The sequence below is a fragment of the Lactuca virosa genome, chromosome 5 (genome assembly GCF_052849685.1).
Source record: "Lactuca virosa cultivar CGN04683 chromosome 5, Lactuca_virosa_CGN04683_v6, whole genome shotgun sequence".
NCBI classification, from domain to species: Eukaryota; Viridiplantae; Streptophyta; class Magnoliopsida; order Asterales; family Asteraceae; genus Lactuca; species Lactuca virosa.
Window position 1 is genome coordinate 401,837,698 of NC_136430.1, and position 13,705 is coordinate 401,851,402.

The 13,705-nt window shown below is 35.2% G+C and overlaps 1 protein-coding gene across 1 annotated transcript; it reads left to right on the top strand.

Moving 5' to 3' along the window:
- The first annotated feature begins 7,400 nt into the window (after positions 1 to 7,400).
- Positions 7,401 to 10,574, top strand: LOC145111143 (ribulose bisphosphate carboxylase/oxygenase activase 2, chloroplastic-like). The gene is made up of 7 exons (XM_079047439.1): positions 7,401 to 7,568; positions 8,053 to 8,369; positions 8,487 to 8,592; positions 9,184 to 9,269; positions 9,368 to 9,840; positions 9,918 to 10,199; positions 10,305 to 10,574. Exons 1-7 carry the CDS (start codon positions 7,533 to 7,535, stop codon positions 10,418 to 10,420), a joined length of 1,416 nt encoding a protein of 471 aa, XP_078903565.1. The 5' UTR covers positions 7,401 to 7,532; the 3' UTR covers positions 10,421 to 10,574.
- Positions 10,575 to 13,705: the final 3,131 nt, after the last annotated feature.

Here is a 13,705-nt window from a genome sequence, read left to right on the forward strand (position 1 = left end):
GAGTAAAGCCCTTCGCAACCAATCGCGCTTTATAAGTGTGTACCTTCCCATCCATGTCGGTCTTCTTCTTAAAGATCCACTTGCACCCGACCGTCTTACGACCTGGCACATTGTCAACCAAATTCCAAACTTGGTTGTCATACATGGACTAAATCTCGCTGTCCATAGCCTCTTTCCATTTCGCAGACTCCGGGCCTGCCATGGCTTCCTTGTAGCTGTTAGGTTCATCCAATTTTATTAGTGTACTATCACTAATAAACGTATCCCCTTCACTTCTTATATGAAAACCATATAACACATGTGGAATACTAACTCTACTAGAACGTCTAAGAGGTAAGGACTCGTCTAGCAAGGTTCCATTACGCCTCTCAGCCACACCATTCAATTGCGGTGTCCTATGTGGCGTTAATTGCGAAACGATTCTGCATTCCTTGAGGTAGTCGTGGAATTCAAGACTTAGGTACTCTCCACCTCGATCAGATCGAAGCATCTTGATTTTCCTGCCCAACTGATTCTCCACTTCTTGCTTGAACTCTTTGAACTTTTCAAAGGTTTCTGACTTATGCCTGATTAAGTAGATATAGCCATATCTGCTAAAAAATCATCGGTAAAAGTCACGTACAAGCGGCTTGCATCCCTTGTGGTGGATCTAAAGGGCCCACATACTTCTGTATGTATGAGATCCAATAAACCCTCACCCCTTTCACAAGAACCAGTGAAGGGTGACTTGGTCATCTTTCCAAGTAAACAAGACTCGCACACGTCATCGTCCCTAAGGTCGAATGACTCCAACACTCCATCCTTTTGGAGTTGGGCTATGCGTTTCTTGTTGACATGTCCAAGACGACAATGCCACAAGCATGCTTTGTCCAAACTATTGGAAGAATCGATACACAACACATCATTTCCTAAATTGTCTACAACCATCACAGTTTCATATATTCCATTACAAGGAAATGCTTCAAAATAGAAAACACCATTAAGATAAGCATTAATAGAACCCTTTTCATTATCAAATGAATATCTAAATCCTTGTCTATACAAACCATGAAAAGAAATGATGTTTCTTGTCATATCTGGCGAATAGCAACAATTATTCACATCTAGTCCTAATCCATTACTAAGCACTAAAGAGTAAACTCCAATCTTGGTGACAGGCGACGATCTTTTGTTCCCCATGATCAAGTTTATGTTCCCATGCTCCACATCCCTATTTCTTCTTAAGCCCTGCAAATCAAAACAAATGTGAAAACCACATCCTATATCAAGAACCCAATAAATAGCATGTGATGAATCATTAGATTGAATAGTGTAAATACCTGTGAAGGACGGCTTGATCTTTCCATCCTTGATATCCTGTAGATACTTTGGGCAGCTTCGTTTCCAGTGCCCTATGTCGTGGCAGTGATAGCACTCTGCATCCTTTGGGTTTGAGGTGGGTGCAGTGGGACCAGCCTTGGTTCCACTAGAAGAGGTGCCATTTTGAGACTTTCCCTTATGGTGGCTCTTCGAGGGAGCCTTCCTCTTTTTACCCTTTCCTTGCCCAATATCCAAGACTGGGGCAGCAGTAGGAGTAGGAGTTTGTGCAATGGACTTGTCCTTGAGGTTACTCTCGGCAGTCCTCAATAGACCTTGCAGCTTGCTCAACGTGACCTCCTCTTTGTTCATGTGGTAGGTCATGCGAAACTGGTTGAAGCAGGGTGGCAGTGAATGAAGAATGATGTCAATTGCCAGCTCTTCATCGAAGTTAACATTTAACTTCATCAGGCGGTCAACATACCTCTGCATCTTCTGCAGATGAGCAGTGACAGACTCTCTGTCTCTCATCTTGGTCGTGATCATCAAAGTGATGATCTCGTACCTCTCATGCCTCACACTTTAGTGATACCTTTCAACCAAGTCCTGATGCATTTCGTAGGGATAGAAGTCCTCGTAGGACTTTTAGAGTTCAGTAGTCATGGTCGCTAGCATGATGCAATGGACTTTCGTGGCATCACGCTCATGGGCCTTGAAGGCAGCGATCTCTTCGGGAGTAGCAGTGTTCATATCCACCTCTTTCAGCTCCTTGTCGAGGACATATTCCTTGTCCTCGTACCGGGTAACCATCCTTATGATGCGGATCCAATCATTGAAATTGTTTCCGTCAAAGATTACCCTCCCACACAAATTCATGAGTGAGAATGAGCCAAAGGCGTTAGAGCTTGAAGCGTTGTGAAACATTTTAAAACTAACTAGATCAAAATTCAAATAAAAAATTAAACAATTAATTATGGTGATTATCTAATTTTGACCTAATCCAATTTTTTACAAGATAATGATCAAATAAATTCAAATAATTAACATTTATCATATAAGGAAATAATTATTCAATTAATTTTAAAATATCTTTTATTTTGGCAAGGATAATCATCAAATATTAATAAAATTCGTATTTTATCAGTTAAAGACGATTTGGTAATTATCCCACAGCAAAATAGGCATAAAATCCCGAAAATCCCTCTGTCTGACACCCCGACTCGCCGAGTCCCCTTATGGACTCGTCGAGTTCATCCTACTCATCGAACCCACTTTGGGACTCGCCGAGTCTGTCAGTCATAGGACCAAAAAATCGATTTTCAAGCAAGAATGAAAACACAAAGCATCAAATTCAACAGAAGCCAATCAAGGCTCTGATACCCCTGATGGGTTTTATACAAAAGAACAATCATATGTGCTCATACAAAACCCTAAAGCTTGGATCTAGGCCTCTCTATTGTACATGCAATTCATCCAAGACTTGATAGCCCTAATCTAGCATACATTGAAATCGAAATCTATAATGAACTAGTTTAGATGATACCTTTCAATGGTTGCAAGAATCCTTTGATCTTCAAGAAGCTTAGTGTCACAAGTGTAACATCTCTAATGGCTCACAAACACCACAAGCAAGAGAATGATGTATAGGAGAGAGGATGAGAGGCAAAATTCGGCTCCAAGCTTCCAAGGGATCAAGTGTCCGATTTTGCTAGCCCTAGGGGTCCTTATATACTTGAGCTTCTAGGGTTTCAGTCAAAACCCTAATTGGATAACTTAGGCCCTAAGTAACTTGAGAACCTTCTGGAATTAGGCCTCCTTGGACGAAATTAAGATGGACTCCTCCTTAATTTCATTCATGCCCTAATCCATAAGGATTCTCAGCCCAATATCAACTATCACACAATTGATAGTTCTAGTCCCCTTTAATTAATTAATGTCTTTTAGCCACAGAATTAATTCTTAATTAATTCTTGTCTAATATTAATTAAACTATATGATTTCTCTTTTAATATATTATTTATATAATATATTAATAAACCATAATAACCTCTCTTTCTCCATAAATCATCCTATCAAGTTGCTTTGGTGAAGGCAACCCAAAAGGAACATGCACAACCGGGTCAAGTACATACCAAATATAGTTACGGGCTTAGACACTAATCCAACAACAATTTCCTCCTCCAAACTTTCCTTCTATGGTCCTCTCATAGCCATTCATACAATTTTCATGGTCCTCCCATGATCTTTCATACAGTTTCCATGGTCCTCCTATGGTCTTTCATACAGTTGACATGGTCCTCCCATGGTCTTTCATACAATTGTTATGGTCTTCCCATAATCTTTTATACAAAGACAATCTAACATACTACAAAGTATAGTGAGAAGACTCACCTGAACTAAACAACAGAAGCTCTACAGCAACCTCAGCAATAGAACAGCTACCCGAGCTATCTAATGCCAAACCGAGACTAGCCCTTAGACAAATACCCGAGCTATCTAATGCCAAACTGAGACTAGTCCTTAGTCAAATACACGAGCTATCTAATGCCAAACCGAGACTAGTCCTTAGTCAAATACTCAATTCTACCAAAGTTTGACCAAAAGTCAAAGTGGCCGAAAAGTAAACATTCAACGGTTAAAGTCAATGGTCAACCACCCATTGACCACCGCGTTGCGGCCAATTCGTTTGGTGGTGTCGTGGTCACTAGAGAACAAAATAGACGTGCGGTATGCAGACCACCGCGTCGTGGTCAACACCCCACCGCGCCGTGATGAATGCCCAAAACAACTTATTACATTAAGCTCTTAACATATAAGTCCAGAGCCCCAAAGATCAGATATGATTCTTCTAACGATTCTCATGGATAAAGTTTACAACTTTATCCATTCTTAAAGCTTAACACAATGAGATCTCTAACCCTAACTCTCCAAGGGACTAAAAATAACATAAAGGTCATGCATGGCACTCAAATGAAGATGATGTCCATATCTTAGCACCACGATGGGTCTAGAACACTCAAATATTCAACCTTTAACCATGGAGTTGTCCAAACTCCAATTCAATCCATCAAAAGGGCCAAAACAAGCTTATAAAGCACTAGAACTCCAAATACTCTTAGATCCAAAGATGAAACATAATAAATCAAAGATATTTATAACTTACAAGGGTCCAGACGAGTAAAGATGGTAGGGATCCACAAGCTTCAAGCATCCAAGCACAACCATTCTTTCTTTCTTCACCGAAACACCCAAAATATGCACCAAAGAGGTTCAAGGAGAGAATAGGAGCTCAAACTATGAAAAAGGATACTAAGGGTTGTTCGCAAGGAGCTCTTGATGAGTTAGAAGCTGAAAAATGACCTAAAACATGGAGTAATGCCTTCAAATACGAAGCAAACCCTAATTTTATAGGCTTGGGCTTTACAACTGTAACGCCCAGATTTTTAACAGAAAGTACACCCAAAATATTTTCACTTATAAAACATGAATCATTAAAAATTTGGTGTACATTCGTATCACAAATAAGTACAAGTACTTATCAAGAGGATCTTACAATAACCTTGTGTAAGTATCTAAGTGGGGTGATAATAACTCCACTTCATACTACTAAGTTTACCTGAACTTGAAAGATGTACATAACAAAACGGTAAGCTACAATGAGCTTAGTGAGTAACCAATACAACAGGATATGAATTAAGTATAGGGTTATAGGTTTTGTGGTTGGTGCCGGTTATAGGTTTTAGAGGAGTCGATGTTTTGAACAAGAAAGAGAAAGTGTAGGGTTATAAATGTGGTTAATTATTCCATTTTAATTTCCTTTTTAATAGGTGTTTAATGTTCGACTAGTTGAAAATACAAATTATCTCTATTATACCATTTGTGTGTATATGATTCAATGTGCAATAACCTTAGGATTATTATATCAATGAATTAGATTAAAATGATCCACAATAATATTATACATTATTGCACATTGAATCATGTACACATAAATGGTATAATAGAGATAATTTGTATTTTCAACTAGTCAAACATTAAACACCTATTAAAAAGGAAATTAAAATGGAATAATTAACCAAGAATTTGACAAACACAAATTTAAACTTTAAAAATACACCAACAGATAGAAGACCAATCCAAATATATTAAAACACATAACCATAAACTTTAAATAAATCCAAATACATTTAAAAGAAACATAAAGTATAATACCAAAATAAAATATAGTTTTAGTAAATACAAATGTATCAAGATCAAACAAAATCATTGATTTTGAAACATTGAAGTGCTAAATGCATCAATTACCGGTTCACATAGCAAATGAAATTCGCTTTCAACTTCATTCTAATAAAACACATTGCCACTTTCTCATTAAAATTGGCTCAAAGTCAGTTTTTAACAGTTGGTTCAAACGAGTTTTTTTATAAAAACCAGTCAGATTGTTTCGATCCATAAATAAATTTAAAATTATTGTTAATTGAACCGCGCTCTATCCCAAGCCCAACCTATTTGATCCGTTTTTTATAATATTGTTTTCATGACAAAAATTATTTACTAAATTATGATGTTTGTACCTTCGTACACTCTGTGAAAAATATGTTTAGAATTTTATTGTGTGATAGTAGTAACCATCTATTCAACCTATTCGTTCCGTTTTTTATAATATTGTTTTCATGACACAAATTCTTTACTAAATTATGATGTTTGTACCTTCGTACACTCTATGAAAAATATGTTTAGAATTTTATTGTGTGATTGCGGTAACCATTACGATGATTTTTGTCTAATGGAATGTGTTAGTTATCCAACTTATGTCTTAATTATTAACATGTATTGTTTTATTTTAATCATTCGAAATCTTTAATATTTTTTATAACAACAAACACAACATATTTCCTACACTATTCCTAAACTATTCTTTTCGTCTCCGGTGAGACTTGAATTCTTATCATCAGTCTTGAATTCTTATCATTTGACTGAGGGGCACCTCAACCTTTGGCTGAGGAGCATATTTCTATAAATACCCGATATGGTTAGGTTACAAGTCCTTTAATAAATTCTTTAATAATTTGCCATTTGTTACACATGAGTACAAACTACGAAAATAAATGGGTCCTTATAAGGAGAAACTAGAATATAGTAGAAGCCTGATAGGATAACGTGAAATATGACATGGAGTGGAAGGTGTCTTTTGAGAAAGGGAGTGGTCTATCTTGACAACCGATAAGTGATCACCTTATCACATGTGAAGAAGCTTCTTGAAACTGATTTCTCTCTTCTTATGTATTATAATATTTTATTAAACATGTATTCATACAAACAATTAATATATATATATATATATATATATATATATATAGATATATATATATATATATATATATATATATATATATATATATATATATATGATATGGTTATATGGAAAACAAAATAACCCTAAAAATCATAAAAATACATAAAAAAAAAATACTTAGAGATTACAAATCTTTTTTTTTAGTTTATATTCTTAAAAATGGCAGGTTTTATTACATACGTATCCCTTACGATGTATGCTTACACGTGAAATTCATCACTCTTAAGTAAGGCATTGTAATAAATTTATTTTCCCAATGTTTAATTGGATGTTTTTATATATAGCCAATTGTAAATCAATACAATCATTTGTATTTTCCTTTTAAATTATGTTTACGACTACAAGTTGAGGCAAGCATATTTGGTTAACAATATGTCTAACAACGTTGTGATGAGTTCAATCTAAGACTTATATTAACTCGACATTCTAAAAAAAATTATGTTCACAACTAAATTATTGTTTTTCCATACGTTTTTTGATGCACAAATCAGGTTTCAAGACATAGATCAATAAATCACATAACTTATATCCATAATTAATAATTCATAACAAATGTTCACATGAAAGTTGGGTAACAAGTTAAATCTTGCCTCATTATTTACACACAAATAATAATAAGAATCCAAATATATTGTGTGGTGATTAGAAATCTGCGATCCCAATCCACAAGTCTTCTGTTTCTCGAACAATCAAAAACTCACATGTCCATTCTGGCTTCTTACTATAAATAGCAACTCCTCTTCATCTTCTTGAGCCAACCTACTGTTCAAAGCCATCATCATCATAATCATCTCATCTCATAGCTTTTACTTTCCCTTTTTTAAGAAACATAAACCAACATATCTTTCTTTTGGTTATTAATTAGTTTTATCCTCCATATATGGCTACGGCTGCCGGAGCTGTAATCCGACCACTGGTAATCACCTTTTTTAAAAGTTTTAATAGTATCATGGGTTGACCCGTCAAGACAGTTGTTTTTTATTTTTTATTTTTTTGTCTTCACATTAACAAACAAATAATAGTTTCAAACGTCATTTACACAAGGTATATTAAAATATATATTATATCCCCACCTGTCTATTATGGGTTAGAGTCTTTTTAGCCATTTTCGCTAAATATGTTCTAGCTTCTTCTACATTTACACTGCATATCGCTCTTGTTCTCATCGTCTTTCTCTCTATCACATGTACATGCATACACACACACACACACACACATTAATTAATTACACATTTATAATACAGTTGGCCTAGCTTAGCTATTATTGAGTTGCAAGATTGCAACCAATTGAAAAGTGTACAAGATGTAGATCATGAGTCTTCATCGATCAGTTTAATCTGTTTTAGTCGCCTTAAAGAATTAATATTGAAATGGCGTCTGTAATTATTTCTTTGTTGCAGTTGAACTTGAATGGTTCTGTTGGGAGAACTTTGCCTCCAACCTCAGCTTTCTTTGGTGGAGATATAAAAAAACTGGTCTTTAAACCAAAAACAAAGGCTTCAAATGGGAAATTCAAGGTGGTTGCAGCCGAAGTTGATGAAGATAAGCAGACCAACAAGGACAGGTGGAGAGGACTTGCGTTTGATGAATCCGATGATCAACAGGACATCACCCGAGGGAAAGGAATGGTGGATACACTCTTTCAAGCTCCCATGGATAGTGGCACTCATTATGCCGTTTTGAGCTCCTATGAGTACCTAAGCACAGGCCTCCGGCAGTAAGTAGTATTTTATATTTTCTCCATCCCATATATTTCAATTAATATATAGTGGTTATATATTATTTTGAGTTTCTTGTTGATCACGTCAAAATTAATGATATTACGTACTTATAGATACAACCTGGATAATACCATGGATGGATTCTACATTGCACCTGCTTTCATGGACAAGCTTGTTGTTCACATCACCAAAAACTTCATGACATTGCCAAATATCAAGGTATAGTAACTAATTAAGTAATTAACTATGATATGTTTACTGTTTAGTATGAAAATTAAATCCCAGTAAAACTTACGACCCTTATTATATCTCACTTTTAAGGCGATTTGCCTCAAGTAACAACCCACTTTAATTACTACCAAAATAGGCAATGTAATTTACCAACTTGTATTTTTCTACCTATTAAGGCAATATATAACTTGTATTTTTCGAACTATCTGTTCCAATCCAAATTGTCTAATTAGACAATTCAATTTTATACAAATAATTAACATCTCCATCTAAGGATTGTAGCAATGCAATTGCTCTATAACCTCTAAACAAGCATCCATGAGAAATTTAGAAACATTTAAAACAAAAAAGGTCAACTAAAAATAAAAGTTGTAGAATTATTTAAACTAGACAAAGGAAAATGTACACACGAATTTCTGGGTTATATAATTCTTATATCGTTAGAAAACTATAAGTTAATTGTTATTATGAGTGAAACCTAAAGTATGTTGCTTATTTCGGTAACAATGGTAAGTTTACTGCTGTATCTTGCAATTCTTTTCTAAATATTCTAAATAATATGTACGATTTCAATTGCAGGTTCCTTTAATTTTAGGCATTTGGGGAGGCAAAGGTCAAGGAAAATCTTTCCAATGTGAGCTTGTATTTGCGAAAATGGGTATCAAGTAGGTTTTGATCCTTCTAATGCTTTGAAGTTTGATCTATAAACCTGACCATAATTTCTAGTCTAACGTTCATATCGAATATGTATAAATCAATCCAGCCCAATCATGATGAGTGCCGGAGAATTAGAAAGCGGAAACGCAGGTGAACCGGCGAAATTAATCCGGCAAAGATACCGCGAAGCAGCAGACATAATCAGCAAAGGGAAAATGTGCGTCCTCTTCATCAACGATCTTGATGCAGGTGCCGGAAGAATGGGTGGAACTACTCAATACACAGTTAATAACCAGATGGTGAATGCTACCCTCATGAACATCGCCGATAATCCCACCAATGTTCAGCTTCCCGGAATGTACAACAAGCAAGAAAACCCGAGGGTTCCGATCATCGTCACCGGTAACGACTTTTCCACTTTATACGCCCCTTTAATCCGTGATGGTCGTATGGAGAAATTCTACTGGGCACCTACTCGCGAAGATCGAATTGGGGTTTGCACTGGTATATTCAGATCTGATAATATTCCTAAAGACGATGTTGTCAAGCTTGTAGACACCTTCCCTGGTCAATCGATTGGTGAGTTTGTTGTTGAAATTCTGTAAAAGATTTTGAATACTTTGTTTTTTTGCTCCTTTTAATGAGTTTTTGTGCAGATTTCTTTGGTGCTTTGAGAGCGAGAGTGTATGATGATGAAGTTAGGAAGTGGATTTCGGGGATTGGAATTGAAGGAATTGGGAAGAGACTTGTGAATTCAAGGGAGGGACCTCCGACTTTTGAACAGCCGAAAATGACTATTGAAAAGCTTCTCGAGTATGGAAATATGCTTGTGAAGGAACAAGAGAATGTGAAGAGAGTTCAATTAGCAGACAAGTATTTGAAGGAAGCTGCACTTGGAGATGCTAATGAGGACGCCATTAAAAGTGGAGCCTTTTATGGTTAGCAAAGCTTTGTAGGATTGTAAATTGAATAAGTTTGTTAATAAGAGGAGTTTTTTGGATTAAAACTTTTGATTGATGTAATGATGTTATTTATGGATACAGGGAAAGCTGCGCAACAAGTTAATGTTCCTGTTCGTGAAGGCTGCACGGATCCTTTGGCAGAAAACTTTGATCCAACGGCTAGGAGTGATGATGGGAGCTGTGTGTATAAGTTGTAGATGGTGATCAAGGGCTTAGATTATCTGCAAATGCAATAGAACATTCTGTAATTATGTTATGGGTGCATATCGTGATATCGATTACTGTTTTGTATGCTAATGGCAACAATAGTTAATTATTATACATGGTGAAATGAATTTTACACTTGAAGAACTTTAACCGTACACCTTGATGATATGTTTGGTAGTATCAGAAAGCATTGGCACGTCGCCGGTCCTAGGGATGAAAGTGGGTCCAAACCCGGACTGGATGGACCCGGATCCGAAAAACCCAAAACCGTTTAACGAGATTTCTTAGAACCGGATTATAGGAACCGATTCCGGATTCGGTTCCGGGTACGGTACAGATAAAGTGGGTTTAGAACCGAAAAACCCGGAAATAGGAAAATGGGTAAGGTGGAACCGGGTAAAATGGGTTTAGAACCGGAAAGCCCAGATTTTTTTTTTTTTTTTGTAATTACCCCAATCGCATAATCTTTTGACCGTTATAAAAAAATTAATAAACAAAAAACTACATTTAGGTTATTGACCACATTGATTTTTTAAAAAAAAAAAGTGACGTGAATTAATTGTAATATCAAAGTTGGTTATATCCACCATCAATTTTCTTTAAAAAAAAAAGTAACGTGAATTAATAAACATCAGTCCTTGATTAAAATAAAAGTAATAAAAAATAATATGTTATTCAAATACCAAATGATATAAATTTTGTCACATGAGGTAGAGACGAAAGATTTTCAATGTGGAATGTGGATGTGCAGTGCATTGATTAAAATATCATTCATTTATGAGTGTAAAATATGATAAAATGACACCCACATGCACAATACCAAACAATCAAATTTTGATTCAAGTTCAAAAACATTAATGTGAAAGTGAGCATATCAACCAAAACAAACGTTTACAAACCAATAATCATTTATCAACAAAAAAAACAAAAAGGATATAACTACTCGTTAATATCTATCGGCCTTTTTCCATTTCCATTTTGGGTGCGTATGCGTCTTCCAACTCTAATACATACTAGAAAAAAAAATTAATGTGAAAGTGAGCATATAACCAATGTTTTGTTATTAGATAATAAAATGAATTTGTTTGTTACCTTTAGCTATGTCATCATCTTTAAGAATGTCTTCTATGTTGTCAACAATCGGCTTCTTTGATTTCCTCACCCAATATTGGGTGCAAACCAAAGCCTCTATTATAGGTGCAGACAAGTTTGTTCGGTAACTATCAATTATGCGACCGCTTGTACTAAAAGCGGACTCGGATGCCACGGTAGATATTTGAATGCTCAAAAGATCTAATAACATAAACATATAATGTTAAATTATACTACATTATAATAAAAAAAATATATAAGTAATTAAAATTATACCTTTTGCCATCCGCGAGAGAATTGGGTAACGAGATGCGTTATTTTTCCACCAAACCAGTATATCAAAGTCTTTAACGCCGTGGGTTTGTTCTTCGTTCAAGTAACGTGTTAATTCTGTTTCCTTTGAAGCCGATGAGTTCATCGATTGAGCAAAATAGTCACCCACAAAGTCGTCATCATCATCAATATGCACGGCATCTTGACTACCACCGGTTTCAAATGGTACATTAGAGTTGGTATTGTAACAATTAAAAAAGTTCTCAAATCTCGTTTCAATATCCTTGATTAAAGACTTAGCCTTCGCAGTAATATCTAATTCGGAAAGGGGTTTATTTTCCGGCATCTTGTACTTGATCAATGTTTCAAAAGCATGTCTAAGAAATTATGTCTTCATTCGCGGATCCAAGATAGTCGCAAAGTACATGTAGTCATTCAAATTTTCAAAATCTCCCCAATACTTCTCATATTTATCTATCATATCCTTCCCAATTGAAGAAAATCGTTTGTTTTTCGACCAAACCCGTATATGCTTGTAAATGCCACATACTTCTCCAAAAAACCGATTTGCCAATGGTTTTGAAGTCATCGACACCAATTCTGTTTTGACCTTGAACTTCTCAAGAAAGGAGACCATTGCTCGACAAGTTACAAAATCTTCACTCATGGGGGTTACCACATCTCGTCTTGCAAACATTTAACACTCTCGTCATTTTTATTCATCCCGTCTCTCACAATTAGATTGATAATGTGTGCCATACACCTAATATGAAAGTGTCTTCCTTCATTTAACAAGTTTGGTAATTTGTTTTTTAGAAACTCTATTGCTTTGTCATTAGAACTTGCATTATCAACCGTACAAGTCATGACATTCTTAATACCCCACCCTTGAATAAATTTCAACACTTCTTTTCCGATTATCCGTTTGTGCATCTCCCAATTATCATCAATAAAGTGTGCGGTAATGACAATATAATGCACCCTTTTACTCGGACTTGTCCAACAATCGGTGGTCAAATGAACCGTGTTAAGGGGATTACATAAGAATGTTACCAACTTATTTCTTTCTTCTTGATAATAAAGTGACACTTTTTTTGAAATTGTTGTTCGACAAGGTACAACCACCTTCCCGTTTAGTGTGTTTGTGTATTCAATAAAGGCCTCATTTTCTACAAATTTAAAAGGTGGACCACCCACTACAAACAAATTCAACATAGCCTTTTTAATTCGTTTGTCGTCATGTTTCCAAGTGCTAACACTATCCTCCCCGGTTGGTTCTTTTTTAAATTGTAATGTTTGTTGGTTTTTCAAATTCTCGGGGTTTTGCTTACAATTCTTTGCATGCTTATTTAAGCTAGACGTACCGGTATTATTCCCGTCGGCTTTGAGAACCCTCTCGCACCATTTGCACTTTCCATGCCGAACTCCATCAATAAAAATCTTCTCAAATGATTTCCAACAATCAGACCTTGTTTTCCCTACTCTTTTTCTCTTTTGTGTTGGTTCCTCATTGATTTCTTGTTGAGTGTTGTCAACAAACACCTCATCATCATCAAGCTACAATAGATAACAATAAAAACACAATTAAAATCAATAACACAACTTAATAACAAAATAGTTGTTCTTATGCTAATATATATATATATATATATATATATATATATATATATATATATATATATATATATATATATATATATATAGAGAGAGAGAGAGCTAGGTTCATATGTGGATGAACATCTATTGTGAGGATGTAGAGACCAATTAGAATTTTAGAAAAAATAAATTATTAATTAATCAGTAAAGGGTAAAATAGTAATGTTAACTAATAATTATTTATAGTAAATAAGAAAATCATTTTAATATCCTTAAATTGTGCAGATCAGTTTATAAAAACACCACATCGACAT